Source organism: Porites lutea, chromosome 1 (genome assembly GCF_958299795.1).
Source record: "Porites lutea chromosome 1, jaPorLute2.1, whole genome shotgun sequence".
Lineage (NCBI taxonomy): Eukaryota > Metazoa > Cnidaria > Anthozoa > Scleractinia > Poritidae > Porites > Porites lutea.
This window is the reverse complement of record NC_133201.1, coordinates 39,814,902-39,834,493: the sequence shown is the minus strand read 5'-3', so window position 1 is coordinate 39,834,493 and position 19,592 is coordinate 39,814,902. Positions and strand designations below refer to the sequence as shown.

Genomic DNA, 19,592 nt, shown 5'->3' with positions numbered 1-19,592 from the left:
TCAACATTTTCGCATTTGTGTTAGTATTTTCTTCTTTCTTTATTATTCTATCAACGGAATGCAAGAATTAAACGTTTTAGTGGGATGACAGGCAAGAGATTGAGCCCTATTGCAATTCTACACATACACAAGAACAAGGAGGTTGATGATTGATGACCTTGTAACAGAGTTTGCGCTGAAGGTTACACATCTCTCCCTTTGCTTGTCACCTCTTTGATGACGTCACTGTTTTACCCCTATTTCGTAAACATTCAGTATCTTACCCGTAACTCTAGAGATGGGTAAAAGAAACAACTAACTACCGCATTTTCCTTCGTATTTCTTTACCCAAAATGTTCCTCGAAAAAGGCAGGAAATGGCATTTCAGGGACCCTAAATTTGAAAATTTGCTGCGGGAGCTTGCCCGCATGCAGACTCCCCTATTTTGCAGCGCCTTCGGCAGTCTAGCTTTTGTTGCCGCGCACGTACACCTTCAAACTCTCACACTATGCCCCTGTTTCCCTCTTTGTTAATAATCTCTCGCGGAGAATATTGATAGGATCAGTTGGAAGAATAATGTGCAGTCCTTATCAAAGTACGAAGTGACCTTGTCCTTAACAAAGTGGTGTGTTTACTGGCAGTGGAGGAAGTCACAACAAAAGACACGCGCTCATTATTTTCTCAAGAAATTTTACCTGCGTGTATATATAACCGCCCTCTGTGAGTAAACAACATGATAATAATAATAATTGCCACGTAATACTGCCTGCAATGAAAATTTACATCTGAAGATTTTCTTTTTTCTTATAGACTATTTTTATCGTTCGAAATGGAGCCAAAAAATCTTCCGCCGCCTCTCCTTCATAGAGGTTCCTGGCAGTATGGATAAGTAGCAAGGGCGGATCCATAAGACTCAGAAAATTAAAGAGGGGGGCTGTTTTGTAGCAGCGCTGTATAAAGAACTCTGAAGGCATATGTTTTCGAAAGATTTTACTGAGGATTCTTTAAAATTTTAACACTATTTTTTTTTTCATAAAAGGGGGTGCCGAGGCCCCCTTAATACCTCTCTCTAAATCCGCACATTAAAGTTTAAATACTGAATGAGAAGCAAGGGCGGCGCCGAAGAGAGAGCAAGTCAGCCTCCACCAATATGACCTGGCTTTAACAGGAAGTGACGTCATGAGCATGTCTTTGTTGTTGGCCCTTGCTCCGACAGTTTTTCTTAGGGTAACTCCGGATTATCTTGCGAGCAGAAGTTTCTCTCTTGCAAGGCCTTTAGCGTTTTCGAAGTCGTTCGCGTAGCTTGTCTGTCGCGTAGTTGGTTTGTTTTACGCCCCCAATCAACTACGCGACAGACAAGCCACGCGAACGACTTTGTAAACGCTAAAAGCCTTGCGAGAGAGAAACCTCTGCTCGCAGGGTAACTTCTGATTATCCTCTCTTTGAAAACTATCATATACCAATTCCAATTCGGTCAGGAATGGCAGGCAAACAACTATATGTGATTGTTCTACCTCTAAATCAATATTTATTTGTTTAATATGCAGTTTGCCTTCGACCTAGAATTTTTCTGTGTTTTATTCTTGACTAAACACCCAATTTCTATTTTTAGCTTCTTTATTTCAGCTGGAGAGAATGCCAAAAAAAGAAAACGACGACCTTTGACGAGATCTTCAAAAAATGTTGCGGTAACCCGCTGTTCAGTTGATCTTAATACTCTAAATATACCATTCTCAAACATGCCGGTACGCGGTTGAGCCTTCTCTGGAATCACCGGGGGGTTTTTAAACATAGAATTGACTACACGTTAGAACTATAAAAAGTACCTTGAAGAGTTCGAATAAGAAGGGTAACTTCTGATTGTCCTCTTCTGATTATTCATCAATGAATATTTCAAAAGCCAACGTTTTCAACTCCTCAATATGATTTCAAGCAAACCGGACGAAGGTGGAGGTTTAAAGAGAAATTCCTGAGAGATCGCACTCGAGCTGTTTCAGAAGTTTCGTTTGAAATTAGACCGGGCATGACGTCCTTGCATGTAAACAGATTATTGCTAAGAAAGACGATCAACTTTCTAAAACGAGAACCGTTTTGTATTACTTTGGTAAATATTTTGATTGCACATGACTTTCCGGTGATGGCGGTTTCTCACGTCAATACAATGTTGATACAAAAGTACAAACCGCGTGTAATGCGCGCCGACATCGATGCAACGATATATGTCCGCGTGTCAGGCGAGTTTTCATCCCACTTCCACGGGCAGTAGTCACGAGATAACAAAAAAAGGGATTACGCGCAAGTACCATTGAACATTTTGCAACAAAGCAGAAATATGATTAGTTTTGCCAGTTTTTGTCGTAGTAATTGGTTAAGAGAAGTAAAAAAAAAATCAAAAACTTATTTTTACACACAATTACTTCAGTTTCCTCTTTAACACTCGAATGTTGTTTTTCCCAAATTTTTTAACCAATACCACTCGATGTGCTACTAGTTTGCTAGAGGTTAGGCTCGATTTCCGCCATCTCCCGAGTGCGGTCTTTGGTCTTCTCCGGAGATAGCCTGCGAGCAAGCTCTCCTGTTTGGGCGGGTGAAACAAGTCTCGCGAGAACGCACGAACGCGGCGTTCTCGCGAGGCACGCTTCACTTGCCCAAATAGGAGAGCTTGCTCGCAGGCTACTCCGAAGATAGTCTAGTCTCATTAACCGCTCGGACCAAAGTAGATAGTCTGCTTCACAGCCGTTGTTTGTGTCCTCACGCAATGCGGAGAAGGAGCGTTGCGTGACAAAGAACGGCTATACATGAAGCAGACTACCCCGAAGAGAGAGAGAAGGGAAGAGAGCCCTTTCGGGGGGGATGAGTGCGGGCTCAATTTCCCGAACAGCGGCTGTTAATCGAGCCTATTTTCCTTTGCGCGCGTATTCGACGGCGATGAGCGTAACCTGCATAACAGGCGCTTTATGAGCCCAGCGAGGCGAACGCGGCATTTTGAACGAAGCGCGTTCATGTTGCTTGGCTCATAAAGCGCCTGTTATTTAGGCTACGATAAGCGTTGAGCGACTAAGACGGTAGCAAGTTGAAACCTTTGCACATTTTTGACTCTTCCTTTCAAGAACTATTTGTTGTGATATTTGCATTTGTAAGAATAACTTGACTTATTGTGATAGCGGTTCGTTAGCCTCCCACGCACACGTTCTTTGGGCTTCGTCAGCTCAGGCGTTAACTAATGACGAAGCGTGACGATACCCTACTCTGGAGTAGGAGGTTGAGCTTGCCCAAGTGTAGCTTCACCCTCCTCCGAGAGGAGGGAGTGTGTGGCTACACGTAGGCCAAGGCTAAGCTGGCGATTTGTGTATAACTTAGGTTTTTTTGCCAAAGTATTCACAAGTCACCCTCACTGTGTGAACGACCGCATGTTTGAGTTTCGAAGAAATGCGAGGGAATATTGCAAAGGTTCGTATTATAATAATACACCTCCATGAAAACTTACGTGTAAGATCAAAATACACATCTTTTTACATTGCATTGTCGTTCTTGTAGATGTGAACGGCGAATCTTTTACCTAGCTTTGTGTGGACGGTCGCCTTTATTCATTATAAGAAACGTTTTCAAAAAAGCTGTACTCGGCCAGGTTTAGTGTGAACGGTAAGGCGGTTCCGTCCGTTGCGTTCTCAAATTTATCCAGCGTAATATAGACTACGAGTAGTCCCCCATTTTTCCTCAGGGATAGTAGAGCGAGCGAAACGCGAGGGCGCGTGAAAATCTTTTCTCGCGTGGGGTGATTTTCAGGCGTTCTCGCGTTCTCGCGTTTCGCTCGCTCTACTATCCCTGAGGAAAAATGGGGGACTACTCGTAGTCTAAGCGTAATATGGACAGCCCCTGAATATAACACACGGCTATTTAGGAACTTTTTTAATTATAATATTATCCAACTGACTCCAGGAAACTGCGTTTCTTGTTGCCATAATACTTTCTTCAGTACGCATGCTTCGCTAATCAGCCGCTTCCAATACCTTCCATGCGCATGGAGTTCGGGCAGCCCAGCCCAGTCCCTAGGCGTTCTCTCTTGACCCGTTGTCCGTACAAAGTCTGGGAAAGAGCGCGCGAGTCTCACAGTAGAGTCCAAGATTGACCGCGCTGAGAACGCCTAGGGACAAGGCTGCGGGCAGCTAGGGAAATCTTCTTAAAGGATCAGTGTTGCATAACTGTTCAGCAGCTCCACTGCCCATGTCCTATTAAGGAGATCTACGCAACAAACGAAATGCTCCACAACGCACTGAACATAATTCCATCCACGCAATTGATCAGCAAGCCCTATTTGCTACAACTTCGTCATCCGAGAAATGGTACGTCGTCTTGCGGTCTTGGGAAGTCTTTCTTCTTGACAACAGCATAATCACTAAAATATTTTAAAGCGGCACGCAGTGCCTCTTTATCCAGCTGATAATGTTCGGCGAGTTTTTCCTCTGTCCATGTATCTGGGTCCTGCAGTCTTCTTGCGAAAAGTTCTGATAATTTCACCGGAGTTATTTTCCCCTTGGGTGGTTCCCCAATTTCCCTGGGGTATCTTGGCTCACGTGACCGGGGTAATTTTCTTTCAGATTCTTCGCCTGTTGGCAATCGCTGAAAAAGGTATTAAGAGAAGTGCTTAATTCAAGATGTCAGACCCCTTTATCTATGCTAAACTGCGAGCAGGCTTACTTTTGCGAGTTCGGGGAAAATTTTGGCAGCGCGCAAGCCAACGAAGCGATTGCGGCGGGGAAAAGTGAGCCTTTCTCGCCCCTTTCTATTTTTTTTAATCCATACTTGATTGGGCACGATCAAACTAAATGAAATATACATAGTACGTTGCAAAAAAAAACGAGAAAAGTTAAAAAAAGGATAGGATGAATGCCCAAAAGGGATACATAGACCAATACTGGGTGCCCACCCAAGTGAAATAAAAGAATTTGAAACATGTACATAAAAACTCAAATTGTAGATATTGTAGAGTAAAATAAAAACGTTTCCCGAAAGTGAAATTCTTGCGGAAAAGTATGCTATCGCACAAGTAAGCTAGGGGGCGGGGAGGGCAGGCAGAAAGTATGACGGCGACAGCAACGAGAACGAAACGTCAAAAAAGGGTAAAAAAGCACTAGGTTTATCAACCATATAAACATCGCATATTCTGGTTCATTTCTTTGCCGTCACTGCACGACTACGACAGGATATTTTGCTTCAAAGAGACGTTTGAGGGGTTACGTTAGCAGCCGATTAAGAATTTTTCGTTTCCCTGTGAAGATGGATACGGTCCTTAAAAATTCAGTTCTGAGAGAATAAGCCCTTACTCGAAAGAGGGAGCAAGTTGGAGTATATAATTGCAATGGAGTCTCAAAGAACATAACTGGGGCACCCAACGAGGAGGATGTTAACTAGCCTTCATTGTTTGGTTTTCTTACCTTTTCACTTTGTGGGTCTGTGGAATCTATCTTGAATTCTTTGAGCCTATCTAAAAATTCATCATCTTTTTGGTCCCGTTCTTTAAAGAGTTCTTCATTACCTGAAAAACCAAGAGAAGATGGAATGATTACAGTGAAACCTCCACTTACAGACACCACTTATAATGCACATCCAGGGGAGGGGAGGGGGAGGGGGAGGGGGAGGCACTCAAGGCAAGTTGGATCATTGTGCGTTTCTGGGAAACTGCCCACCTACCCCTCCCCTAAGCAAACATTTACACTTACTTCTCACTTAGGCCAAAGTGTTGGCTTAGGGGAGGGGTAGGTGGGCAGTTTCCCAGTAGCGTATAATGATCAGGAACGTTTGGGCACTAATGTGCAGCCGAGGCTTTCAAACCCTGACCCTGTTGAAGAAAAGAAACTATTCATTTCACTACCTTGTTCAAGAAAAGAGACCTTACTTCATGACCGTGATTTTCTTTTTCATTCTACATAAACAATTACCGGTAAGTAAGTTTTTTTAGCTAACATGAAAAGTAGCTTTTTTGGAAAAAATTGAAGGTACCACAGATGTAGACCACTGATCTCTTTTTTAGGACTTCAAATCACACCCTGTTCATGATGCTAAATAGTGAAATAGAATACATGTACCTTGCTCTACACTCAAGGTGCTGTAAACCAATCTCCTTTTCAGTGGTGCACACCTGTTTAGGCCAAATAAGGGAATGCCCCACCTACCCCGGAATGGACACCATACTACTGTAATCCCAGTAGTTTCACCACAGCTTGCATAGCAGATATAATGGCTAGTAATGTCTGCAAAGAAGCACAGAGATCCTTGTCCTGGACTCCTCATGAACTCAACAAATCAAAAAGAATTATATTTCGAATTTCCCATCACACTGATTGGTCAATCAAACAATAGCTTTTTTAGCAGGCTTATCATGGCACATACTCAAATCCTGGTACACAAGTGGGGGCGCAGAACAAGGATTTCAACGCTGCTTTGCAGACGGACTTAACCAGAGGTTTAGTTTTGGCTGCCACACAGGCTACTAAAACACTGCATTAATTCTTGTATCCCTTTCCGTCCTAAAACAGGCCAAATTCAAACTTGAACGAAAACTCCAAATCTCATTTTGGAAAATTATATTGAAATAAACATTGTACTGAGAGTAAAAGTACTGGGGTTTTATTGAATGGTAACATTGCAGGATTTCATTCACAAGCTCAATAGTTAGTACCACTTAACAAGACCCTATCATTCAATCCTTGCCCCTCAAAAAGATACCTGTCCAAGGGATGAAAATATAAACATTTAACCTAAAAATGTTTTTGAACATTGACAATACTGTTAGGGTGCAACTTACTATCAAGGTTTGAAAACCAAAAAGATAAGTTACAAACAAACTTCTGAATTGGAAATCAACTACCAAGTTCAACTACTGCTGATGAATGCAAGTTGTGGACATACACTGCTGAAAATCCTTTTTCACCTTTTTATCTTACTGTGACATGTTTAGATCTCCTGCAAGCTTCGAACTGACACCTCTTCCGAGGTCCTGTTTGAGTGAAATCTGACCGAAAACAGGACCTTGAAATTATGACTTAATAATGATAAAGTGGTATCTGTGACTGTGGCAAGGACAGGCACAATTACAATACCAATGCACTTATCAATGTAATGGGGGTGTTAGGCAGGGCATGGGGTGTGGATTTGACATTTTTCAAAAATTTCCGTCAAATTCCCTGCCCACGAGCAAATCATTCCAGTCAAATGCACAAAAATTTCCCCACCTTGGGCTGCATATGGCTGCCTTTGACTTAAGTTTTACCTATGTTCTGGTTTCTAGTAAAGGGTAAAGGCATAACTGACATCTTTTATTGAAATGTGACAACATTATAAAAACATTTTAGTCCTGTGAAGCATTGCAGTCATTTTAAAACTTAAGTATTAATCTTATACTGAGCTCAAACCAAATTATAGGATATCTCCTTATGGCCCTGTCCAATGGATAAGATTATTATAAGAATGAAATGTTACGTCCTTTTAAGAACAGCACCAAATGAAATTTATTTTTAAGTCTTGATTACTGACTGGGTCACTTACTTCTGCATTATCTACAAACATGTTCAGGAAAATTTAAAATCATTAAGATTTTTTCTCCCTTGGGTTAAAGGCCTCAAGAATATTAAACCTCACTGCACCTTTTCAACCTGATGGGGTTTTCGATTTTAAAAATAGAGCTTCCCGCAGTTACCTTGATACAACAATTTTTACAATAACTGAGCAAATCCTCATGCGCTGATTGGTCGAGAACTACGGTCTATGAGAGTATAGACCATGGAAATGATATAACATGTCAGGCAGTGTGCCGGTTGTTTTGTTTTTGGTTTTTCAGAAAAATTAAATGTTATTGTAAAAAACAAATCGACCACAATTTTCCATGGTCTACACTCTTATAGACCATAGAAATGACACCATAAAATGTTCAAAACTTTGCAGTGAAACCACGAGCCGCAGGCGAGCGGTTTCACCTGAGTTTTATGACATTTTATGGCATCATTTCTATGGTCTACAAGAGTGTAGACCATGGAAAATTGTGGTCGATTTGTTCAATCTTAAAGCATTCAATTAATCCCAGTGCACATTAGGCGCAGAAAGATTCAAATATCCCCTCCCCTGGGAGAACAAGATCATTCTAAAGGCAATCAAATCCTCAACCGTTCCCTCCTCCCCCATCCCCTCCCCTTCCCGTCTGCAGAGTATGGCAGAAATCAACGAGATCTCGCGTGTGCAAGGCTGTTTTTAGGCCCTACTTACATTTTGTTAAAAAACTCACGCGTGCACCTGCCATACTCTGCAGACTGGGTCTCCCCCTGCCCTCGCCAGCTTTACATTGATAGGTGCATAATGTACCAACAGGGACAAGGACTAGGGATATACAACTCTCCCCTGTCCCCAACCCCCCAACTTAAAAGGGCCCTACTTGGTGTAATCTAAACACTATTTCTTTGGTACCCTATAACAACTTCCCTATTAAACCAATGTATGCATCTTGCAGCAACATAATGACTGAGCTATCCTGACGTTAGTCAAGAAGACTTTAAGCTTTTCTCTATCACATTTAAACGTTCATTGATCAATGATAATTTCGTTAAAATTTGATCTTACATAACCAGCTTCACCTCATCGAAGTGGCATTTCTCTAGAGGAGGTAATTAAAAGCCGATATTTGTTTAGAATGCTCACTTTTTTGTTCCTTAGCTAACGCAGCCTTGGAGCTCGGGTAACGTGGCGCTGGTCTGGGTTTATTTTCCAGAATTTTCTCCACTTTCCGCTGTGTTTCGAGTGGTCTTTTCATAAAACGGGTCACTCGGGCCCCCATATTGGATTTTTAAGTTTTTCGGCAAACTCCGCTGACAAATCGGTCAGCATTTTTTTCTGCCCAGTCTACCACGGTCATTAGAAAGCCAGGAAATTAAATTTTTGCATCCAGGAATCAGGATTCAGAATACAGCTATAAGAACCCGGAATTCTGCTTATGATTGGAATCCGAAATCAAAGTTCCACTGACAAAGAATCCAGAAGGCACAGTGTGGAATCCAGAATCCAAGACTCAAACTGTTTTTGATCTCCTTTGACGTGATGAAGTCCTTTGACTACTACCTGCTGGAAGAGAATCGAATTCCACCAACCCCCTTACCGGTCCGTACCCCCTCCCATCTCAAGGTTAGAAATAGCACCGGGTATACTAATCCAGAGATTCATACAATGAACAACAACGAAAAAAAGATTTAGTTGCATGGCCATGACTTTATTGTAAAAATTATTCTAAATCATAGGGTATTTTTATCGAAAAACGATAAAGAAAATGTGTCGTCTTTCTATTTGATTGGATCCACATCTATTATTTTGCTTCTTGGAGGACTATATTTTCTCCTTTCCTTGAAAGACAAGTTAATCTGCGACGAACTGTTGACCAAACTTTGGATTCAAGTCCTGTCGACAGTCCGGTTGGAAATCAGGTTCGCGTCAAAAGCCTAGGGGTAGCCCCGGGGTAGAGAATGACCATCCCCCAGGTCACGTCAATAAAGGGTTCGCAAATGCCCCGAAGCTACGTACACATAGCCAGGAAAGAATGGGCGCAGCTAGAATTTAGAATATTGACTGCATTTTTCGTGAAACAGTAGTTTCTTCAAAGTAGGAAGAAACGCTTAAAATTGATGGCAAGGCTGATCGAACAGCTATTGGTAATGCCTTCACTATACACTAACATTAAAGGGTTTTGTTGTATCGAGGCTTCGATGAAGCGACAAACTTTTTAGGGCGAGTTTTTGTACTGTTTTAAACAGGTAGGAGGCTCCAGTGAGTATTCGATTGAAGAAAGGAGGACATAATATTAGACTGCGAGCAGTCTCTTATTTTCATTTGAGACACGGTATCTCTCCTCCTTTTTTGCAATTTATTTGCATAATTTTACCCTTTCGCTCAGCGCGCGAGGCTCTGAGGAAAGAAGGACGACCGCTCGCGGTCTAACACAATGTAATAGCCTTTTCGCGTTTTTCAGGCAAACTATGCACGAAGCAGGCATGGAGCGCGAGACACGCGCGACGGGAGAAGGCGCCTCGCACTCGCTCGCCTAAAAATTGCAAAAAAGTAATGCCTGCCGGTTCTAGGAAGTCTTAGGCTCTATTGCTTTACTTTTGATTTTCTACCCAATCTGCTGATAAAATAACTCTAGAAAAGATAAAGCAAAGGCAGACAAAACGTCATTAATGAAGGAGCTGACAAACAGAGTCGATAAAGCAAAATTTCTATCTTTATTAGTACATTACCAAAATACTCTTTTATGTTCTATAAAAAGTATTCTTGGAGTCGGCAAGACAAGTCCTTATTGCTAGCTTCTTTTTCTATACCGTAAACTGCCACTCATAAGCACACCCCCGCCCCCCCCCCCCCCACCCAGTTATAGGCCCATCGACTCGTAAGCAAAGAAAAATATTTGATTTAACCATCCCCTCCCCGAATATAAGCCCCCTCCAAATGTATTGAAAAGAATACGATTTATCAAGACGTTTTAAAGCTTAAATGCAAAACGTCTTTTGATCAGCACTGCTATAACCTCACGAAGCGATTTTATTATTCCCGTTTAAGCCCCCTCTGATGTCTGCCCCCCCCCCACTCCCCCCCCGTTTATAAGCCCCACTAAAAGCCCTTGCGATAATGTATAAGCCCGGGGCTCGTAAGCGGCAGTTTCTGGTTTATACATTTTTCACGCTGCACGCTGCACTCTGCAATATAGACTACGAGTAGTCCCCATTTTTCCTCAGGGATAGTAGAGCGAGCGAAACGCGAGCGCGCGTGAAAACCACCCCACGCGAGAAAAGGCGACACGCGGCGGGGAGAGAGAAAATTTTTTTTCATTTTTCTCTCTCCCCACCGCGTGTCGCCTTTTCTCGTGTGGGGTGATTTTCACGCGCGCTCGCGTTTCGCTCGCTCTATTATCCCTGAGGAAAAATGGGGACTACTCGTAGGTCTATCTCCAATATAACTCGACACACAATAGAACTCCGGCAACAACTCCACAGGCAAAGCGCTGAGTTGTCTAACTGTTTCCTTCCAACTAGGTAGGGCTAAGGTAGCAAAGGAGCAAAAGAAGCCACACTGGTGCATAGACGTCTATACGTGCTTGATCGCCGGGAAAGAATTCTTAGCGGCCGAGCAACAGAACTCTGAACTCCATTGCGTGTTCTAGAAGGGCAACTTAAAGCTCTTGATGGAACTCGATCTAGTGGCGCCACTTTTGATTTCTTTTTCCTGCCTTTTGGGCGAGTGGTATTACCAGAGGATAACGGTCTGTTGATTTTTTGTATCAATCCATTTGCAAGAGCAATTTCCTTTAGAGTTTTCTTATAAGTTATGATGTCTCGTAAGAAGTGTGGCAGCTTGACACAGTCCTGTCGAGCGATGCGCTTGATTCTTTGCAGTTCATCGCAGCATATTTTCCCCGCGTATAACAGCTTGAAGTCAATTTCGTTAACTTGCCGTAGAATCATCACAGCTCCTACAAGAAAGATACATAAGAATAAAGACGTCGCTTGCATGCTAGGAATCTTAACTGAGAAGCTGCACTAACCTGTGGTCAGGCGGTCCTCCTTCCTTTTTTTTGCCTGTCTGCAGAATTTCGCGTACGACGTATTTTATTATTATTATTTTTTTTCTAATCTAAACCTTTTGCTTTTATGACGTTCTCATTGCCGTCGTCGTCGCTGTTGCTTAAGCCCCTTTATCACTTGTGTCGTAGACCAACACGCAACACCTACCTTACCATTACACAGACTTACCTTCAAAATAACACTGATCATAGCCGCATCCTCCTACTTCACTGCAGTCTGTCAGGCAGCGCTTTGCTCGAACCACCTGCTTCCACCGCTGTTCTGGATCATATATGTACATAGCCAGATGCTCGAACAATTCCTTAAAGGACATTTCAGATGACATACATGCAGTGTCTGTAAGATAAAAATAAATAATAATAATAATAATAATAATAATAATAATAATAATAATAATAATAATAACAACAACGAATAATAATAATAGTAATAATAAGTTACTCTATATGGCGTTATCACCTCTAATTTCCAATGGCACAGTTTCCAAGTCACTTCTAAATTCAATGGCAAGATCTATTTATAATCAATTGATGCGCATGTCTAAGAAAAAGTACGAAACAAGAACATCTAATCTGCTAAGATTCTAACATTGCAACATATCATAAAATGCAATAACGTAAAAAAAGGAAATACTATGCTTCTCTGAAGAGGCGGGTTTCAGTTGGCTTTTAAAGGCAATCCATAAACGGTATATACTCGAAAGAGAGTCTGCGCGTGCTCATAAAAGTTTTCGACCCGGGTACGAAGCTTATTTGAGGGAAGCGGTTATTCAAAGCATTGAAATTGGGAATTACACCACTAAGTAACCCAATTTTCTTTGTCTTGTTATCGTCATAACGATAACAATAGCACAGAAAAAACTTATGTTTGCTTTGAAGATCTATATCCCTTTCCAGTTTGATCCATATCGAAATAGTAATTGCCGCATAGAGAGTGTGGAGCCTAATTGAGGTCTGGCAGACTTAGCAGCAACGACGCCGACGGCAACGATAACGTCAAGAGGTAGATTTATTGAGCGAAACAACAACTCTAAAAGTACGGTATTAAATTTTTGGCCCTTGAGAGTGGGCGCTTATTCGAGGTGGGTGCTTATTCGAGGCTGGGCGCTCATTAAAATTTCACCATTTTCAGCAAGTGTAGTATGTTTATTTTGCAACAAAACAATAAATGGTAATAACAAAACGCGAAGATGTAACAAAGCAAGGTTCCTGTAAACTACTCTGACGAAAACGCCGTCTTCGGGGAAACCTCTTATTAGTACTTATTCAAATTTTTTTAGCGGAGGGGGGGGGGGGTGGGGGGTGGGGCACTGACAGCTTATTCGGGGCTGGGCGCTTATTGACTTTTTCTGCATTTAGAATGGGCGCTTATTCGAGGTGGGCGCTAATTCGAGGTTGGGCGCTTATTCGAATAAATACGGTACATCAAGCTTTTCGGTACATTTCTTTGCCGTCCCTGCACGACTACGATATGAAATTCTGTAAGACATGCAACCGTGCGGAGGACGTTAACACAAAACGACGAGTTTTTCTAACTTGGTTGGGGTCCTTATGAATTCAACTCTAGGATTTTCACCTGCATTTGACATACTGAGCCCTTTGGACTGATCATTATCACATTTGAAAGAAGGTAAATTCATTTTATTAGCCAACATTTTCCCTGTTTCCGCAGTCATGGATCACTTAAACCCCGCCATGCATAGTGTTTTGACTCCTTTATACAGCGAGACGCTCTTCAGTGTACATAGGTCAGGTGTGCCATTCATTCAAGTCCGTGTTCGCCCAATAATGGCAACTGCTTTTCTTACTCGTTTCATGGCCGCATTGCAACAAAGAAGAAAGTGTAAAGAATTCCGTTTACCTCCATGGCGCACACTTGCAATTAATTTGGACGTTTTAAAAATCATCGCAGCGCGAAAAAAATCTGTTCAAGTTGAGTCGTCATAGCTACAAATGTTCTCGATACTTACAATACAGCAAGGCGGGTAGAAACAGCATCTTTACTTGAGCCTCATAAATGGTGTTTATAGCCGCTAATCCTTCTTCATTGACCATACCGGTGTAAGACTTTGGAGTGCGCAAGTCGAAATTTTTCCTGTTTGAATACCACGGCTGCAAACCATCATTCACGGCGCGAAGCTACCGAAGAGAATCACAAATTAAGGAAAATAAGGAGAAAAAAATTGACATCCTGAAATAGAGTACCCTCATCAGTTGATGTTTCCCTCTCACTAGCTCTCAGATAGCAGGCAGAGGGAAGTCGCCAAAACAAGGTCAAGGGATATTGGAAGCGCGTGATTTGGGAAGGGAGCGATTGCGGGAGAAAGAGAGAGCCAAAAAGAAAGAGTGGAGGCTAGAAAATTGATTTCCTGTTTTAAAAAGCGCGCGTGAGAAAGATTGCCGCGATAGGGCGATAGGTAGTTCCTCTATTCGCCCTGTCAGTAGCATTGCGCATCCATTTCCCCTCTTCTTTTTTTTTTATCTCGCAGAGTGAGAAAAAGAAGAGAAACTGCCCCTATTCAAGCGCCTGGTCGGTGTTAACAACTTCCTTGACGATTTCGTGACGTTGGATGTTTACCTTGTCGCAAGAACAATCATTGAAGTGACGTGTTGATAATTTCCTGTCAGCTGATCTATTAAAGCGGTAAATTGCTAACAGGGACATAGAAAATGTCAACAACGTAAAGATCGAAGAAATATTACGTTATAAACCCGAAGTTTTGTGATACTTAAACATGGAATTAAATCTTGATTCCCGTAAATTTAACCTGCGACAAAAGATCTGTGTATTTGGCTTCATATTCCCATCGATCGATAATACTAATACCGCGACCATTATTACCATAAAGTAGATCAAAGCGAGCTTATTTCATTTTAAACCTGAAAATATCGCTGGATTACAGACAGAGCAATACTGACTCTTGTAGTTTAAAATGAAACGTTTTGATTTGATTAGACAAATCTGGTTAAAGCGTAAGCATTTGTAAGGTACACCCGCAGGATAAAAAGATTATAAAACCCTTAATTGATGGAGATCTTAACTTACTTAACATTTTAGGTGATTAAAGGACTTGGTGAAAAAGGATACAAAATGAGTCCCAATTTCGTGGTTCATCAAACTTTTTATTCCATGTTCCCGAAGATAGACGTTTTCACTGCTTTGTTTAAGCCATAAGGTGAATTTGCGTGCCTCAGGGCGGTTATAGCGCACACTAGGGCCTTGCCACTGCATTTTTCCGCTGCCGTTTAGATCGTTTGTCCAAACAACTTTCAGAGATCCATCCAAACCGTGCGATTTTAAATACTGTAAGACAGTTTGGGAAGCCTGACCAAGCGATATCCTTTGTCCAAACGCCGCATCCAAAAACACATCCCCAGTACCGAAGGCATCTCGTACGCGTTCCAGAATGTACCTGGCTTCCGGCAAAAAATCGAATCGAATCCTTGTCTTCTTTTTGTCGATTCCAAGCCAGTCGACAGAACCAGCGAATTTGAACCTGGGCAATTTGCCAAACTTGAGAAAATTTTCCTTCTCCTCTTGAAGATTATTTATGTGGTCGCTCGACTGATGCTTTAGCGGCGTTTCGCGCAAAATTTTCACGGAGGTCTTGACCGTGGGATCCAAAGCACAGCAGATTTCGTCCTCGTCCGAGGGGGGCATTTCCAAACAAGACAGCTAAATGTCAACAATACTAAAATGGTTTATGAAGTCCGACATTCTGTTGTAGGGGGATACCACGGCGTCCAATATTTGTACATATTAAAACAACTCACGGAGCTCAGCCGGTTACAGCATCATCATTATGCAATAAGGCAATTACAGTAATTAGCGTCACCATGGAAGCAACTTTTAGCTTGGTAACCAGGCTACAACTTTCTGGCTAGGTTACTAACTTTCAACATGGCGGATGGTTTGAATGTGAACGAAAATCAGGTAATGAAACGTTTTTGACACATTTTCTTAATCCCGATGTGATATTTGAATTAAATTTACACGAGAAACGTTTAGAATTGTCTCAATACATGGTGTGTGTTCATTGGATGCGTATCCAAATCGCAACCTTGGGTCAGAGTGGAAATTTTAATACAAGAACTGAAGAAGAAAACACGAGACAAAAATCAAAGGAATACTCTAGATATTGATTTTTTTTTCGATTTTCCCTGTCTTGGGTAATCTTTGTGCAGTACGGATATTAACAAACAAATAGAACTATTTTTTTATTTTTCTTTGAATTCTTTGCAAAACTTTAGAATCACCTTGACAATAACAGAGATGATGATGATGATGATTTGCCTCAATTATCTGCGCATGCCCTGGCAGCTCTGCAAGAATTTTACAAAGAAGAGAAACAAAAACAAGAAAAGGAGGCATCAGAAGGAAACACAGACATAGATGAGAACTGGGTATGATTGAACTGTAATATGGTTACATAACAGTCATTCATTAAAAAAAGAGATTATTGGACAAATGACATCATGCAACTTAACAGACAGCAGTGACTAGCTCTATTTGGCATTGCAGTAAAAGAGTATGAAAATGGCTGGAAGCTTTCAGATAATGATTAATGATTAAGACAAAATAGCCAAATACTGAATGGCAGCTAGGCTCCACTCCATTGCTAAAAATTGTGCGTGCCTTGTAAAAGAAGTATATATGGCTATGGTAATTATTCCTGCATTTGTATATATTTCAGGTTATCCCTTTTAATTAAGGTTTCTTTTGAATTTCCAGACCAATTTTTTTTTTCAACAGAGCGTTTTAATGATCAGTTATAGCCCCTAATCTCTTTGTGGGTAAATAAACTATGTCCATGTCTAGATAGCTCTATATTAAGAGAGGCTTTCCATTCTGTTTAATTATTTGTTTCTTATGGATCATGGTTTCTTTTCTTCTCACTAAAGCAACTCAGCCAGTTTTGGTACAATGATGAAACAGCGTTAACGCTAGCAGAGGAAGCCCTAAGAGCTGCTTCTAATGGCAGGTAAAAATCTTAATAATTATTATCTCATAGCCAGGGCTGAGGGCTGGGGATTTTCCTCAGCTTCTCTGAACAGGACCTCCAGCTTCTTCTATTCATGAAAAAAAATTGAACCAAAAAAGTTCCTGGCTGCTCAATTTGTTGCCTACTAATTGTCTCTACTTGGTACCTTCAAATCTTAGTGACAGCCCGCATAGCCCCTTTGGCAAAACAGGTTGATTCTCAATTTTTTTGTCTCCGAGCCCTAATTCATGAATAATCAGGCCTTGGCAACAAAGGAATTTGAGAATCAACCTAGGTTAAAAAAATTTAACCTGAATTTAATTTTGACCTGTAACATAATTATATGATAATTGACTAAAATCATATATATTCTTGTCACGGTGAAGTAAGTAGACTTGTAGCTTCCTGTTCTTTACAGTTGAGCCATTGAATGCCTCAAGAAAACCTGCACACAAGTTCTGCATGGAAGAATATAACTTTATATTTTTCTAATAAGCTGCAGCTGCCTTTGTCAGTTTCATTTATTTAAGAATACTTTTATTTATTAAGTAATTTTATTACGTTTTTATTTAAATGTCTTAGGGCTCTTGCATCGGCATATGGGTTGATACACTGTGGTAACTTAATATTATTATTTGTGGAAAAACTGATATTTGTAAGTCTATATTTTTCTTTTCTTTTAATCCTAGAATTGCCTGTCTTTGTGCACCAACCTTATTCAAGAAACTTTTAGAGATCAAACCAGCTGGATGTGAGGCTAAAATATTTGAATTTGACAGAAGATTTGATGTTTTTGGAGAAGACTTTGTATTCTATGACTACAACAAACCCCTGGACTTACCAGATTCTATCACAGAATGCTCATTTGATGTGGTTTTTGCTGATCCCCCTTTCCTTTCAGAGGAATGTCTTACAAAAACAGCACAAACAATGAAATACCTCTCCAAAGAAAGAATTATTTTGTGTACAGGTAAGCACAACATTACAATACCATTACTAGTTCTAATTCATAGCTGCCAATTTTTTCTGAGTCAAATGCATGAGATTTTTGTCCTGTCATGATTGGGATTTCCGAAAACATCCCAGCAACTTCCGAAGACTCGACGAAAATAATCTCCGAGGATGTCCCAACGACCTTTGAAAACTTCTGAAGCTATGTAAAAGGTGACATTTTTGGTGTTGTGGTATAACCTGAGTATCAGCAGGGGCGTGGTGTCCATATATGCACATTCGCCCATGCATACAGCTGAAATCTGGAAAATATATATTTTTCATTTCCTGATAGCATAATTTTTTATCATTAAATCGGGATGATTGATAAATCTTTCACATTATGTTTGTGTCTTTACCTGTCGGAAGGGTAGAATCTTGCCCTTTGCCCATAGCCTCCTTGATAGTGTTGCTGTTTTACCTTTTTCCGGTAAACACTATACCTTACTGATTATTGCATTTTCCTTCGTGTTTATTTATTGAAAATGTCTTGCTGAAAATGAAGGAAATAGCATTTCTGAGCCCCTAAATTTGAAACATTTTCTGGGGAGCATGTCCCCATATCTCCCTAGTTTGCAGTACCCCACTTCGGACGTCCAACCTTTCTTTCCATGCGTGCACCTTCAAAACCTCACGCCACGTCCCTTATCAGGGTTTCTTTTCTTCTCTTTTTTCTCTTGGGAATAGTGTTGTGGATTCATTCAGGACACAAAGTCAACACAAAGTGCCTTTTTTGGATATATCTTTGTGAAACTAAATTTAATTTTCATTATTAATCATGTATCAAAGAAAAATTCATCCCGATTTGTGAGTCAGGTGTGAGAAATTGTCCTTGATTCATGACATTGATGTCTGTAGTCCACAGGCATGAGGCTCATAAAGTGTGAGAGTTGGCAGGTATACTAATCCCCGCCCCCCCCCCCCCCCCCCCCCACCCAACCACTGTCTGTTGTGTGCCTGCTATTGCCTGGTAATGATTTCAAACCCAAGGGGAGTGGGTATGAGTCTGTATATTATGGGATTATCAACACAAGACCCACAGGCTCAGAAAGAGCACATCAAGCTTTACAAAATAATCAAGTTTGGTGTTTACTGGGCCAATAATAAAGGTGTTACAGAATTTCGAAGTTTCCAACATTTACCAGAATTATATACAGTCGACTTCGGATAATTTGAACCTTCAAGGGAAAGAGAAAATAGTTCGAGTTACTGGGAGTTCTAGTTATCGAGGGTGAAATTAATGAGAAAGCGATCTGAAGGGAAATGTAAATTGCTTCGAGTTAGTGTGAGGTTCGAGTTATAGAGGGTTTGAGTTACCGGGATTCGACTGTACATGATTGTGTCTTGTGAGGACATGCAGACAAGTGTCCAGCAATCCATACATTCATAATTTTGTAAGTTGAATTGTTGCAATATGAATTTGAGACAGCTGGAAAACAACCAATGAAAACTGGTGTCATGATAATAAAAAAATCAATAAAAATTAATCACATTAAGAGTTTGAAGATTTTTTTTCATGATTTGTCACTGTTTTTCGATATCAGTTAATTGGCATCAATTAGAATTGACTTTTATAGATATTTGTCAGTTTCAGTTATTGGCCTGGCCAGGATGGGTCTATTAATCACTACTAATGATTTCTTCCTTTTAATCATAGGTCAAGTCATGGAGGAACTTGCTTACAAGTTGCTTGGATTAACACCGTGCAAGTTTAAACCAATACACTCAAGGAACCTCAGCAATCCATTTTCTTGTTTTGTAAATTATGACAGTGGGCTAAATAAATGACAAGGCTAATATAAATTGATGCAAAAAAATTAAATAATAATATTAATTGTTATCATCTCTTTTCAAGATAGCTGGTGAGAGCTTTTGTAAGACCATCATTGTTTTAGCTGGCCCAGCCATTCAAGCAGTCAAGTTTGCATCCCTTTTTTAAATCAATAATTGACTCTGGTCAAAAGCTGGATAGTGTTATTTGCCAGATAAATCATTTTCCACTGGATAAGTGTAAGAGAAATCAATAA

At 40.8% G+C, this 19,592-nt stretch overlaps 3 protein-coding genes across 3 annotated transcripts; 1 reads left to right on the top strand and 2 right to left on the bottom strand.

Moving 5' to 3' along the window:
• Nucleotides 1-3,940: 3,940 nt before the first annotated feature.
• LOC140938467 (NADH dehydrogenase [ubiquinone] 1 alpha subcomplex assembly factor 4-like) lies at nucleotides 3,941-8,808 on the bottom strand. The gene is made up of 3 exons (XM_073387948.1): nucleotides 8,668-8,808; nucleotides 5,415-5,515; nucleotides 3,941-4,599 (listed from the first exon to the last, which is right to left on the bottom strand). Exons 1-3 carry the CDS (start codon nucleotides 8,801-8,803, stop codon nucleotides 4,309-4,311), a joined length of 528 nt encoding a protein of 175 aa, XP_073244049.1. The 5' UTR covers nucleotides 8,804-8,808; the 3' UTR covers nucleotides 3,941-4,308.
• A 2,131-nt stretch (nucleotides 8,809-10,939) lies between these two features.
• LOC140938458 (microtubule-associated tyrosine carboxypeptidase 1-like) lies at nucleotides 10,940-15,335 on the bottom strand. Its single transcript, XM_073387936.1, has 4 exons — nucleotides 14,682-15,335; nucleotides 13,564-13,732; nucleotides 11,763-11,930; nucleotides 10,940-11,482 (listed from the first exon to the last, which is right to left on the bottom strand). Exons 1-4 carry the CDS (start codon nucleotides 15,252-15,254, stop codon nucleotides 11,052-11,054), a joined length of 1,341 nt encoding a protein of 446 aa, XP_073244037.1. The 5' UTR covers nucleotides 15,255-15,335; the 3' UTR covers nucleotides 10,940-11,051.
• Nucleotides 15,336-15,494: 159 nt separating this feature from the next.
• Nucleotides 15,495-19,408, top strand: LOC140929569 (EEF1A lysine methyltransferase 1-like). Its single transcript, XM_073379323.1, has 5 exons — nucleotides 15,495-15,527; nucleotides 15,845-15,997; nucleotides 16,496-16,575; nucleotides 17,265-17,545; nucleotides 19,223-19,408. Exons 1-5 carry the CDS (start codon nucleotides 15,495-15,497, stop codon nucleotides 19,351-19,353), a joined length of 678 nt encoding a protein of 225 aa, XP_073235424.1. The 3' UTR covers nucleotides 19,354-19,408.
• Nucleotides 19,409-19,592: the final 184 nt, after the last annotated feature.